At 39.4% G+C, this 13,589-nt stretch overlaps 1 protein-coding gene across 3 annotated transcripts; it reads right to left on the bottom strand.

Moving 5' to 3' along the window:
* Nucleotides 1–165: 165 nt before the first annotated feature.
* On the bottom strand, nt 166–11,810 carry map3k14a (mitogen-activated protein kinase kinase kinase 14a). Of its 3 annotated transcripts, XM_026325838.1 has the most exons (17): nt 8,179–8,315; nt 7,981–8,055; nt 6,060–6,323; nt 5,887–5,968; nt 5,567–5,771; nt 4,860–5,216; nt 4,629–4,763; nt 4,406–4,535; nt 3,816–3,944; nt 2,311–2,415; nt 2,058–2,215; nt 1,812–1,962; nt 1,383–1,706; nt 1,188–1,297; nt 917–1,058; nt 700–800; nt 166–578 (listed from the first exon to the last, which is right to left on the bottom strand). In XM_026325838.1, exons 3-17 carry the CDS (start codon nt 6,307–6,309, stop codon nt 417–419), a joined length of 2,541 nt encoding a protein of 846 aa, XP_026181623.1. In that variant the 5' UTR covers nt 6,310–6,323; nt 7,981–8,055; nt 8,179–8,315; the 3' UTR covers nt 166–416. The 3 variants fall into 3 exon arrangements, with proteins under 3 accessions (XP_026181623.1, XP_026181624.1, XP_026181622.1); XM_026325839.1 differs by lacking the exons at nt 7,981–8,055; nt 8,179–8,315 and adding an exon at nt 11,760–11,810; XM_026325837.2 differs by lacking the exon at nt 7,981–8,055 and having other exon boundaries at nt 8,179–8,420.
* Nucleotides 11,811–13,589: the final 1,779 nt, after the last annotated feature.

Genomic DNA, 13,589 nt, shown 5'->3' with positions numbered 1-13,589 from the left:
GAGAAGCAGCTGCAGTGGACCACTCACCTCACTGCTGCAGGACTGTACGATACAGGAGATCCATCATCCCCACTGCCATCATTATTTTTGGTAAGGAACCTTTAAAATCTAACTTAAAACATTTCTTGAAGACAAAGTAAATTCCAGAGGATTTAACACAATAGAAATGTTCATACATATGTTACTGTTTATTTATGCTATAAAAAGCAACATGTAAATATCACAGTAAGCTTGGTGTTTTTGAGCCATGAGTGCTGAGACATTATGTGACCACCTCCTAGCTGGGCATTTAAAACATGAGGCAGTTGAGCCTAAAAGGGAGTTCACAGATGAAAAGCATGGTTCTCACATAAAAGAATTCAATTCGAAGCAATATATTTAACGGTATGGCCAATGGAAGCAGAGAGTTGTTGGCTCTATCTGGTCTCAAGCACCCCGTCTCTGATCCTCCACCTCCAGGCAGGGCTGAAGTCTGGAGCAGGAACACAGCAGAGCTCCAGACCAGACTCCTGCACCTCCTCATCGTGAGCAATCTGTTTGCCCTCCTGGGTCTCGAGAGTAAAAACCCTCTCAGAGATCTGTAAAGGAGACACACACACATAAGCAATAAACAAGCGTAATCTTACTCCTTCTAAACACTGACACATGACTTGCTGTCTCGACACATTAGATGTATGATGTATGATGCTGCTAGCTTACCTGGTCACTGATTCCAGTGGCGATGTGGCCCACCTTCACACGGCGCGTCTCTCTGATCCGGATGCTTCTCCTGCTGAAGTCTTTGATGCAGACATCCACCCCTGAGCCAATCACAGAGCAGAGGTACACGCAGCGTAAAAGAAATGCAATCACATGTTGCAATTTATTACTGTATATAATAGCTGAAAAGCTGAGATGCTAATATTTTTCATGTTACCTTGAAAACAGCAAGGTCGTGGTGGTAGCTGTGTATGCCCCAGCAAGTCCATGCTGAAGACCTGTACATCAGGCTGACTGTTGTAGGAGAAGACACCAGAGCTGAAGTCATCTGCTGGGCTCAGGGACCAGCGGCCAGAGTCCTGGGAGACATTAAAAAAACAGAGGAACATAAGCCAAAAAGTAGGCCTGTTAATACTTTAGTCAAAATGCACAAACACTCCAACCATTGACTTTCTGCATTTTGTAAATGATGAGATGCATTCTGTTACCTTTTTGTCCCATGGTTCCCAGTTGGAATAAGTGTCACTGCTGAGACAAGACAAGAGCTGCTCCTGCATCTCTGCAGACTGTGGCTGGGACAGACTGCTCAGGTAGAAATCTGCAAACAAACATGAAAACAATGACTTCAAACATACACTACACTGGACATAAGAAAATAAGCTGAACACTGAAAGAAACCTCACCTCGCTCCAGCTTACGCAGCTCAAGTTCGGGCACAGTGGTGATACTGTTGCCTCGCTTGTGGTTTGTCTCAGAGTTCAGTGTTTGGGGACCGAAAAGTGAGCTTCGCTTCAACTCATTTGATTCAGCCTCCTTGTATTTGTCACTGTTTTGCAGTTTTTTCGTCCTCCTCCCTGGTGTGATCCCTTTCTCAACAAACTTATCATGTTCCTTCTCATCCTCACAGTCAATGCTGCTGTTAATGAGCTGGAGGGAGTCAGGAGGCTTGTTGGCCACATACAGGGGCTCTGTGTAGGGTCCCTTCACTGGGCTGGTGAGTCCTCCAACTGCAATCACACAAAAACATCAACCTTTAACCAACTACAGCTGAATATGCCAAGAATTGTCAGTGAGGATAGGGGCAACCTGCAAAAAAGTGACGTTTTAGCTACCTTCTTGCAGAGCTCTGTCAGTTTTTTCTCTGAGTTCATATGCTGATGCTCGCGTCGCTGGATCTTTCTGGAGTCCTGCTTTTATAACTTCAGCCGTGAAAGGGCTACAGTCAGGTGGGATCTCTTTCAGAGGCGGAGGCTCATTAGCAATCTGTAACCATCACAAATAGTGAAAGAGTTTCATATGAATACTGTGAAGTGCAGAGGGAATATCCTGTAGTGCCTATGCATCCCTGTGAACAATACCTTCAGATACAGTCTACAGGTGTAATATCTTGTCCAAGGTTGACACCCATTGAGCATGTGCAGTAACATACAGCAGCTGCTCCACACATCTGCTTTGGCTCCACGGGGTTCCCCTTTTACAATCTCAGGGGCCATGTGGGTCTCTGTGCCCTTCAGATCTGCATTGAATTTCAATGAGAAAACACTGAATTAAGACACCGAAGTGGATAAATTACACATCTTAAAGGAATGGCTGAAGTTGCACAGTATTTACCGTTGGACCCACTGAGGCTCTGTCCCTGATTGTCAAGTCTCTCTGCATGTCCAAAGTCACACAGGAAGGTGTCTCTACCATCCTCCGACAGCAACACATTGTCAGCTGTGGGAAACAAGCCGAGACGATGAGCCACTGAATCAATTTGCTTTAAGCGCATAGGATAACATTTGTTGTTTTTGAATGTGGGCTATTAATAAATTAAATTGGCTAAGCTAAAAGAGTTAAGAGCTCCGTGCTCTCTGTGGCACTTGGTTGATTTCCATGCCTTGTGCTTTGTAGTTTACAGTATGGATGACATAATCAGAAACAGGGCAGCTGCACAGGCATAAAACAGTTTGCACACAAAGAAGCAAATGAAAAGGAAATATGAAGTCATTGAGGGGCAGCTGTTGTAAAAAAAAAAACGTGAATGTGAAATGAATGTGGAGACTAGTAACGAACAGGCAGCAGACACAGACTTGTGTTACTGCCTTGTTTTGTTTTTCCTGAGACATTGCAGACACCAGGTGGCGCCTGAGCTGCATCAGCACAATCATGTTTTCTTACTCCTGCTTTTTGCTCTCTCTCTAACTTGGTTCCTCTTCTGTATTTCGGTTTCCTTCTTTTTATCCTTTATTCCCACATGTTTATCTTCTGCCTTCTTTCTATCCTCATTATTTGTCTCCTCTTGCTCTCTCACTAAGTACTTCCTGCCCCCCCCCCCCCCCGATTTGTTTCATTCTCCCTTTCTCTCTTCCTCTCCTGATTCTGTGCACATGCGCTGTTTCTAAAGAGCAGTGGTGAGTCACACTGTGGGAAATTCCCAGTCCGTCGTCCTCTCTGTGGTAGTCTGGTTTCATAACACAGGTGCTGTAGATCAAATCTAGCCTGTTTCTATGACACTTGTGTTCCATACAAAAGCTGCACAAAGAGACAAAATGCTCTGATGAAAGTTAATTAGAAATCTCACTTAACTCTCAGTATGTTTTTGTTTTCCACTAGATACCACAACAAGTAAAAGTCGAGCTAACATTTTTGGCTTTACTGTTATGACTATTTTGCTACTTTGATCCGTGCTGTTAAATTTCTAAGCAATTAAAAAAAAAGATGGAAAGTGGTCAATGTCTGGTTTTGGTAACTCATCACTCTAGAAGTAATAGATTAGAGAAAAACAACATTTTCAAAATCACCACTGAATGCTGTACTTCAGTAAATCTACTGCACCAGACAACTGAAATATCCCATATATGAAACGCTGACAATGACAGTGAACACTTTTGCTAATTTACCTTTTAAAGATGCCGATGGTTAATTTGAGGTTAAACCTACAGTGGCGTTTTTATAACCCTGATGGCAGACTTTAGATGTAACTTAGATATGTTGAACTTCAGGAAATCAAATCAGTTTTCTTAATGGGTTCACCATTTTTGACTTGGCATTTTAGAAAAACTCAGATAAGACTTGAGCATTAGTGTAACTGTTATATATTTGAGAAAAAGAAACATCCATGTTGTATAACACACCTTTTATATCTAGATGCACCACTTTTTTCTTCACCAAGTACTCCAGTGCTGCTAAGACCTGTGAGTGGTAATGAAGACTTAAATCCTCTGGCAGCCGGCCACGCTCCAATATCAGCTGGCCCACGGAGCCTGGAATAACAGATAAGGTCAGCGCAGGACAAAGACTATGTCTTGTTAATATTTGCCAAAGAACAGAAATGATTCAACTATTCCTTCTACTATCGTGGCCTGTGAAGGAGCATTTATAGCTGAAGCAGAGTTTGATGACAAAGGAAACAAATGTGAGGTATGTTATGTTTATCAACTGAGCATCTCTCACCACAAATGTTTGGTGTAATTTAGACTGTAACGCTTCACGGAAGCACAAGAGTCATCTCGGGCATCCCAGAATCACCCACTTCTACATCTCAAAACTAATCACTTCTGTTGTTCTGCACACTTTGGTATCCTCACAGTGCATCGTACATGTGTCTGTATGTAATTCATCACATCCCAACCAACTATTTTAAATCTCATTCTTCCTCTGAACAGCAGCTGTGAGTGCTGTCCAGATGTACTGTGTGTAAAGGATGGACATATGGCTTGTTTACCTGATTTCTGGTCCATGAAAAGGTAGACGTTAGGCCCCTCCCTGACCGCTCCAAAAAGTTCAACCACACGAGGAGATCTGAGGGCACTCCACGCACCCACCTCCTCACTGCTGAACCTCTCCAGGGTCATCTGTGAACAAAAACAATGATTAATCAATCATTCAGTGCACACTTTTAAACTAGGCAGAGGGAAAAACAAAGAGAGCGATATGCTCTGTGTTACCTTTTTGACAGCAAATTTGAAGCCTGTGTTGACATCTTGAGCACTGTGTACTTCGCCATAGGAGCCTTCCTTGATAAAGCGAGTGAGTACATACTCCCTCCCTTCCTTGTATTCAGAATCCACAGGCTGAATTTTCTGTCGGGGGAAAAAAAGAAAATCAAGTTAGCTTGGTTGAACCACATTTTAAACAGACAGAAGACAGGATGAAGACTGAAGTAAAGCAGAACATACTTCATTATAAAAGATTATCCCTTCATTTCTGACAGAATCAGATGATGAGAGCTCATCTTCCTCCTCTCTTGCATCCCTCTCCACATCTTTGAAAAAGGGCCTCGCATAACAAGGGTCTCCCTGACTAACGTTGCCCCTGAGGCCAGCAAGGGCCAGCGAGCGGGCTTCCGGACTGCTGCAGGAGTCAGAGTCACTGTCTTGCCCATAGGAGACAGAGCTGCAGACCTCCTGTTGCGTCCTGTTCAGGTGATAGTATGGTATGGGATAGATGGGATGCCCTCTGTCCTGCTCCTCTAAGCTGCCAATGCTGCTACAGCACGAAGTACTGAGGTTGCTTCTTTCTTCCAGAGGTGACTCCTACAGGAGAAGAGCAGACAGGGTGGTTGATCAGACTATGCAGTGTTTACATTCTCAGGTGAGTTTGCCTAGGGCTGAAAACTCAAAGCCATGAGAGGCAGCTTTGTCTGATTACAGTGATTCACTTCCACAGCACAGGGAAGTTGTGTTGCATGGGAATGTCTAGAGATTGAGTTTCTGAGTACCAAAGAATGTTTCAATTTATCCTTGAAGATGATTCACAAGGAAAACACTGCAAGCACTCCCAGTTCTTTCAAGAATACAAGAGTGTACTATGTAACATCCTACGTCTGAATGACTGTTTCAGTAACTTTTTCACATAAGCTGCAGAGAGTAACTAGAGTTCTCACCAGGATCTGGACCAGAAAACGTCCACTCTCCTGTTCAGGGACTCCAGAAGGCATACGATGTCTATGTCGCTCTAGTTTTTTCCTCCCCTTACGCTTCTGCCTCTTTCTGTTCTTCTTCCTGGGAGTATGCAGTGCTGATAAGCTGCTGGGCTCCTGGACAGAGGCTGTGGTTGGGCACGCCACATTGTTGTGCTCTGAGGAAGGACTGATGCAAAAGTACACCAACGATATGAATTCCAGGCATAAAACTATTCAGCACAACCTCTGTAAACAAATATGAGGTGTAAAATGCAGACAGTGTTGTCAAAGTAATGCTATACCTGCTGGTGAAGCAGTTGGGGTTGGCAACAAAGGGGCGTTTACAGCAAGAAGGACTAAACTCCTGGGAGTCCTGGGTTTCACCTGAGGGGAGCACAGTGTTGATGTTAAACTCTATCTAGGAACAGTTAGTTGATGTGTTATGTGGAAAAAGAAATCCATAAAACATATTTACATTCAGCCTGAGCAATGATGGTTGAAGTCTTCAATGGCATTTGTCCCACTTGCTCTGCAGTTCCATGTGTCATGACTTTATTTATTAAAGGGTTTATTGGATAGACCATTTTGCTATCCTTTCCCTCCTCTTCCTCCTCCTCTGTCTCTTGGTCATTGGCTGAACAGGATGGGTATGACCCCTTTAGCTCAGCTTGGGGTGACCCGGAGAAGGGTGCTGTTGAGTTGAAGAGCCTCTGCCTCACCGCCATTTCATTTGCTGGATCTGAAAAGAAAGCATTTCACAAACATCGTATAAGTCAAAGGCTTTTGCCACAATTGTATCCTAATTTGCAGATCCAGTCTACAATGCTTTGAATTAATACCAAATTAACTGAATTAATACCAATTTAAAAACTAATTGTTAGAATAACTGATCACATATGCCTGGAACAATTGGGGGGTTATTTTCTGAAATCTTGTTGCCTTATTCTGGAAATCCACAGCACAGAGAAGGCGTCAATAAAATATCTTTGTAGATTAAAGGATCTGACTGCACACATATTGACTGTGTTTCATAAGACTTTAAAGGGTATGAACAAGTTTATAAAAGGGCTGTATTAATCTGCTGATTATTGTCTTGATTAGTCATCATCCAGTGGGCAGTCCAAAACCCTAAGATATTCAGTTAATCTCATATATGACATCAAAGCCATCAAATCCTCACATTTGATAAGCTGGAGCCAACAAATGTTGGGTATTTTTTATTTTGAACTGATTTTGTGGATATTTTGTGGTTGCCCGTTGATTTTCAGTGCAATGCAATACTTTTTTTTTCCTTTGGAGTGCACAATTTCAGTTAGTTTTTACATTAAAACCGAATTAGTTAGAACGTCACCTCATCAAACCAGATGTAACTGCATCATGTGTCCACAGTAAATCACATAGATGCTGACTTTCTTGAGAAGTCAGTGACCTTTACAAATGTTGTGAAGTTTGTGCTTGCGACAAATGGTTAACCATAATGTAACAAATGACTTTTTAGTACCTGCTAATGTGACTGTGAAGGGGCCTAAAAGAGAGAAAAAAAAACTGACAATCTTACTTTCAAATTAAAACTTCTACTAACCTCTAATTATTCATTTGGTTATTTTCATTTGATTCCTAACATTTATTAATTTTTACTGAGAATTTGGTATTTTCTGAATTACCAGTTATAATGGAGCGAAGTGGAGTTCATACACTTTGTCCACAGAAACATTTGAACAATTCAATGGAAAAATGACAGATTTTCTACCGTGGTTAAGGATATATCAGTATCTGTTCACTTATAGCTTGGTTCAATTTTAACATGTTTGACTGTGCTCTTTCAGATCAGAAGCCCTACCAATCGTAAGAACTGAAACTTTGAAATCTTGCGGCGAGCAGATGAGACAGGAAATTCAACCCTGGGCTTGTTTTCACAGTTGCAGATATGTTGTTAAGTACTCAATCAGAGGAAGTCTACCACAGCACATCAAGCAAGGACAGGCGAAATGTCCAAGGAAAAGCTGCATGACATGGCTTTGAGGTTATGATCAGCAAAACTCTGTCAAATCAACACACTGCTTTCTCCTCAGCTTCTAAATGATATGCATTAAATACTGTCATAAGCCATAAACTGAGAATTAGGTCTAAAGCTGCAATTGCATCATTGAGTCCACTGAACTTCTCTCTGTCAGTGTGTCAGTGACTCTTTCTGCACATTTTGATAGAGATATTCCTGACAGAGGTCAACACTGCTAAGATCTTAACTAAACCAAGTGCACAGGCACCACAAACATTAACGTTACCCCAGAAATTTTGGCATATTCTTACTTTTGACAATAAAAACACAAGTAATAAAAAAAAAAACTGTAGTCAAATTTATGTTAAAGCTGTTAGCAGTTTAGTAATATTATTACCTTGTGTGCCAACTTCATGCACTGCAAGATTATCTAGAACGAAGCAATTCAACTGTCACTTCCTTCTGCACCGGTCTGAAAGCACACCACACCCCAGTGAATTTACGTGGAAAGGAAATAGAGAAAACCCCACTACAATAAACAAAACTACAAAAACAACTCTGTGTATGTGTGAAGCCAAGGGGCGTGTAGACGTACCGACAGATGCCAGCCTGAACTGATTTCTCTCCGGCGGATCCGCTCTGAATAACCTGTCATCTACATTAGAAAAACCAAATGCAGGGCTTGTCTTCCTTGTCCTCTGACTCTCAGTCTCTGCTCTGCCTGATGCTGGCATTCAGCCAGTAGGGGGGAGGAGCTGGCTGACTATGACTTATGGGAAATGCATCTCCGCTTCCCTGTATTCCCCCCTCCCTCTGCTCAATCCAACAAGACTGGCTTGCTCCTTCTTGTAACTATATGAAAGGATAATATTTTTAGTTTTGCTTCTGATGATGAGTTATGCCAAAAGCTGCACGTCATCTTTCTCTTCCTGCAGCCTACAAGTTATTGCCAGATTTTTATGCCAAGAAGAAACAATAAATATGATTATAACACAACACAGTCAAAGTCAAATTAAAGTACAATGCAGCTGGGTGCAGTTTAGTTGTAGTTTCTGACCTACTACAATCAACTACACCAATAAATGAAATGTAAAGAGTTTTGTGACCTTTCATGTCATCTGATATCATAATGAGCATGTGTCTGTCACGTCATTCCACGCCTCATATAGACTCCTTCACTTTTTTTGCACATTTCCCTGAATTTAATATGGATAAAATTGCCATTTTTACCCATGAACCTACACCCAGTGACAAAGCCTCCGGTCTCAAGTCATGTGTCCTCTAGAGCAGGTCTTCTTCAAAGGCATCTCTATATTTGGTTGAATTCATCCTTCGTTCAAAAGTGACAAGTAAGTCAGGGTAAACACTTCGCCTCATCAGGCTCTCAGAGTCCACTAAATGGTGTTTAGCTCCCAATGGGCTGTCATATGCCTTTTTTTGCTGAACCCACAGTACCATCCACAATGTCATATCACTAGAACAAGTATAATCCTCAACAACAGTGTTCTTTCTTTCTCTGTCTTAGAATATTATTATATATAATAGTAGTTTTAGATATATTAGTTTTGTCTTATGAGAGTTATTTGCCATCAGCCAAATGTGGAGCAGCTGTCACTTGAAATGTCAGGTGTTTTCTTTTTATCCGAAATAAGGAGTTGTTTTTCTCTTTAGCAGCAGAAAAACTGACAACCACTGCAGAACACAGGAAATTCAAAATACCACTAGAGAAGTTCTGCTATAAGCCAGAAGTAAAAAGCAAAATACAAGTTGTTTACTGCCTCTTTCTAGAAGCTGTTTATTGTCAACAATATCTTGAATTGTGAAATTTGTTTTTTTTACTACCATTGTACCCACTGACTCAGAAAAATCTTTCATTGCAGCAGTGATTTATCCTAAATCAGCCAAACGAAGCATGAGTAATAATCATTAGCAGCAGTATCTATCATTGCTGAACGAAAGAACATAAAGGTCTCAATTCTCAAACATCAACAGGAGTATAAAAAGTGAGAATTTAGTCAGAGATGCAACTAAAAATCATTTTCGTTACCATTTCCGCCAACCTTCTTAAAGAACCAGTTGGCCTAGATTTTAAACAATTAGTTGCTTAATCAATTGGAAGATCAACAGAAAATGAATCTGAATCTTAATCATCAACGCAAGTAACTGTTAAAACAAAAACTGCAACATTAGTTTAAGCTGATTAAATACCACAGTTTCCTAAAGCACAAGACGAGTTTTACAAATTGCTTGTTTTGCCTGATTAATAAAAACCCATAAAATATCCAAACAGAAAAAATATGCAAATTTTTACAAGTGAGAAACTAGGACTATATTGTTTTATTAAAAATAAAAAGCTTAAAGGATAAACAGATGAATCATTTATCAAAGAGATAGTGATTCCTTTTCCAGCTCTGAATGCAACATAACCATTAACCACGTCCTTTAATTTTCCCATCATCATCATCATCATCACCAACAAAACACTATCAGCTCCATTACAAATAGAAGTAGGACTGCAGGACTGTCCCATCACTTTACATCAGACTATATCTTGTGCAACTAATAACCTTGTAATTGAGAATATACACACGATAACCTTAAATCCTAAATATGGATTCAATCCATTACAATCTAGTTTTGCAGAGAAATGTAGAGCTGAACTCCACATACAGTCTGTTGTTGTACTGAGCTGACTTCTGTTATACTCCCACACAGATTAATGAAATTCCAAAGTGCTTACTAAGGACAGTGAAAAGGGACACAACCTGTAGTTGGCCACGGTATATACACAGCCTAGCATTCCTTAAGGGAAATCTGGCTGCTTCTCAGGAAAATGTCTTGCATTACACATATCCAGACCATTTCAGAAACCTGCATGCTATGATTACATGCACAGGCTTAAATGCTAATCAGCCTATTCAGTCACACCCCTCTTGAGGTCTTTACAACTTATTTTTTCTTCTTCTTAACTGCAATGAACAAGAGGTGTAATTGCAGTACAATATACAAACAAGATTCCCTCAACTAAAGTCATTTGGATGCATACAATATGTTGCAAGGGTTCCTGTGTTCCCTCCATGGAAGTTCTGTAAATTAATTGTGTTCTGAAATGTACTGACAATATGAGCTTGCTGCTTTTCTCTGTTTTAGAAACTGAATATCTCTGGATTTTGAATTGCTGGCCACACAAAACAAGAAATCTGAAAGCATCATCTTGAGCTTAGGGATAATAAAATCTTAACGATGACATAATGAAAACAATCATTATTTACAGACCTGTAGTCAACATATACTGCTAAAATGAATTAATATAAGTATGGATTAATTAATAACAAATTACTGGCTGACTAGTGTCTAGTTGACTAATTAATCAGCCAATTAACTGATCAGTACTAATCAGTTAACCTTAGCAGTGCTACATGAGTCTGGCATGAATTTTATACGTCGTATATTGGTTGTATATTGTGGTTATTGTGTATAAATGGCATAAGGGTGGGCAGCCTTTTTGTATTAGGACAATGCATTTTTTTCTGATGTTATTCTCCATCTTGCAGACTTAAGGAGAAAGTACATTTGCACTGACAAGACATTGGTTTCTTATTCAAGAATGGAGCCAGGCCAGGGCTGCTTAGCTGTAAATGCAGCCCAGGAGTTTGACTCTGGGCCAGAAAGTGCAGCAGAAACTGGGCTCCCCACACAGCACAATAACTCACTGTGGACAATTAAACCGGGTTGATATGATAATATTATAATGGCATGTTAAACTGTTTCCTCAGGTAATAACTTATAATGACATAATATTAAGCATGTCAGTACTGTCAGGAGTGGGTAAGGGGCCTTAATACAGATTGTAATGGCGAAAAAAAAAACTTTTTCTTATTTTCTTATGTACTACATTTGTATTACTGCTCTGAATATACTTTTTGTACCCACTGGCTTTAGCTGTATGCTCATGTTCATGTACTGAAAAAAATAACTTCCTTCTAGCCACGTTCACCGCCATTTCACATAAAACTGCCTCCGCAATGTATTAGCTCTCCGTTGAGAAATCAAGGCTTTTAAATCAAGGAACAGTTGTCTCAAAGGAAAGCAGAAAAGACCCCGATCATAAAACTGTTTACCTGTTTAAGTAATGTAATTTACTTTACGATAAAAGTACAGTAATTCTTTACTCACCGTTCAGTACAGTTCAGTTGGTAGGCGTCGGCCGATCAGATCGGTGTCTAGTTACAGTTTCCGGTTGTCAATTTAAAGGTAGGTATTACGTCTAATTGAGCTACAATAATAGCTTTTAGCGTCATGGTACAAAATTAATTTGGCGCTAGTATTATTATTCACTGTCTGCGCTGACACGTGTTTATTTCTGCTTTTGGATCAAGTGATATTTTGAATGTTTTAGTAGGTGGCAGTTATGCTTTTAATTTGAAGTTGTCAGTACTTCCTGACAGCGCCAGTTCAGTTTCTAAAGTTGCAGAGACGAAAGTGGTTAAAAGGTGTGAAAACTAAAGTCACATTTGATGCTAAAGACATACTGAGATGCCACAGTGCAAAAATTTGTTGTTGGGCCGTGCTGACCTGCATTATTATTGACAGTTTCATTATTTCCCTGGAAACCAACTCTAGAAGAGGTGAATAACCTATTTATTCATAAGGCCTATTTGACTGGCAAAAACTAATAATGACTGGCAATAATTCTGATAGTTGATTGATTGTTTAAATCATATCTTAAGAAAAAAATATCCATAAATTCACTGATATCAGGTCATCAAAAGTGAATATTTACTAGTTTCCACCATTTCCAGTTAATCTTTAGCTGTTACTATTTAACATAGTAGTCATAACAAGTGTAGGCCTAATAATCAGAACTTTTCACTTTCTGACACTTTGCACACTTATTAAATAAAAAAAATATACTGGTAAAAGTATTAAAAATGAAAATAATTGTTGGTTGTAGCCTTATAGTCCTATGTTAAATTTGACAAATTATTACCTGTACTGACACAAAATTGCCACAAGATGGAGTTATAAACTATTGACTAAAGCAATTTCTGCTTGAGTAGACTAAATTCATTGAGTTGATTTGCATGTAACATTATAACCTCCCTGACATTACCATTTATGGTAATTATATAGAATTACACATAACTATAATCAACCTTAATTAATGAGTATTGGTGTCTTGCATCTACTCAATATTCTTCCAAGAATCTGATCTATCTTTATCTAAATTTTTAGAAAGTTATTTAAAAACAACAAAATAAACATGAACACAATTAAACCTAAAGAGTAGTAAATGCTAAACCAAAATAGATCTCTGTTTTTTATATCACCATAGAGATACTGTAAGTCGCTTAAGCAGCTTCGCCCAGAAAATAAAAGGTTCATGTGTCATGTGTATACAATGGCTAAAGAAAACTTTGCTGACCTCATAATTTCCTATTTTGGATACAAAGCAAAATTGCTGCATGGTCTTGTTGTGATACTTGTGGGAACAAAATCCAAAACTTTCTCAAATTCAGTTTGTTGTTTGTTTAGAAAAAAATATGACAGTAAGAAATGTAAATATTTTTATGTCTGCAAACTCAAGGCTACCATTCGAACAGAGAACAACATTATGCAATACTTTCCATACTAGTAGAGCTGCATTCTCTTGTCGTCATACTGTCACTGCTAAAGAACAAAGTCCTGTTCCTGCAATTATTTGAAAAAATAAAATAAAATAGATAGAGACCACATGAGACCCTGGTACACTTGTCAACAAAGTGCGCCCAACAAGCAAACATCAATTCTTTAGGCTATATTACAAAATTCGCTGTTATCTTTGGTCAGAATCAAAATCAGAATCAGTTTCGTTGCCAAGCATGTGCCAGAAATTTAATTTACATAGAGCGATTCTCAGTGTGCCTTGTCACAACATAGTCATAATATATACAGTACATGATTAAAAAACATAAATCAAGTAGAAAGAAATAGTAATGGGTTAAATATACAGGATAGCTAAATGAA

The sequence above is a fragment of the Mastacembelus armatus genome, chromosome 8 (assembly GCF_900324485.2).
Source record: "Mastacembelus armatus chromosome 8, fMasArm1.2, whole genome shotgun sequence".
NCBI lineage: Eukaryota > Metazoa > Chordata > Actinopteri > Synbranchiformes > Mastacembelidae > Mastacembelus > Mastacembelus armatus.
This window is presented reverse-complemented; position numbering and strand designations above follow the sequence as displayed.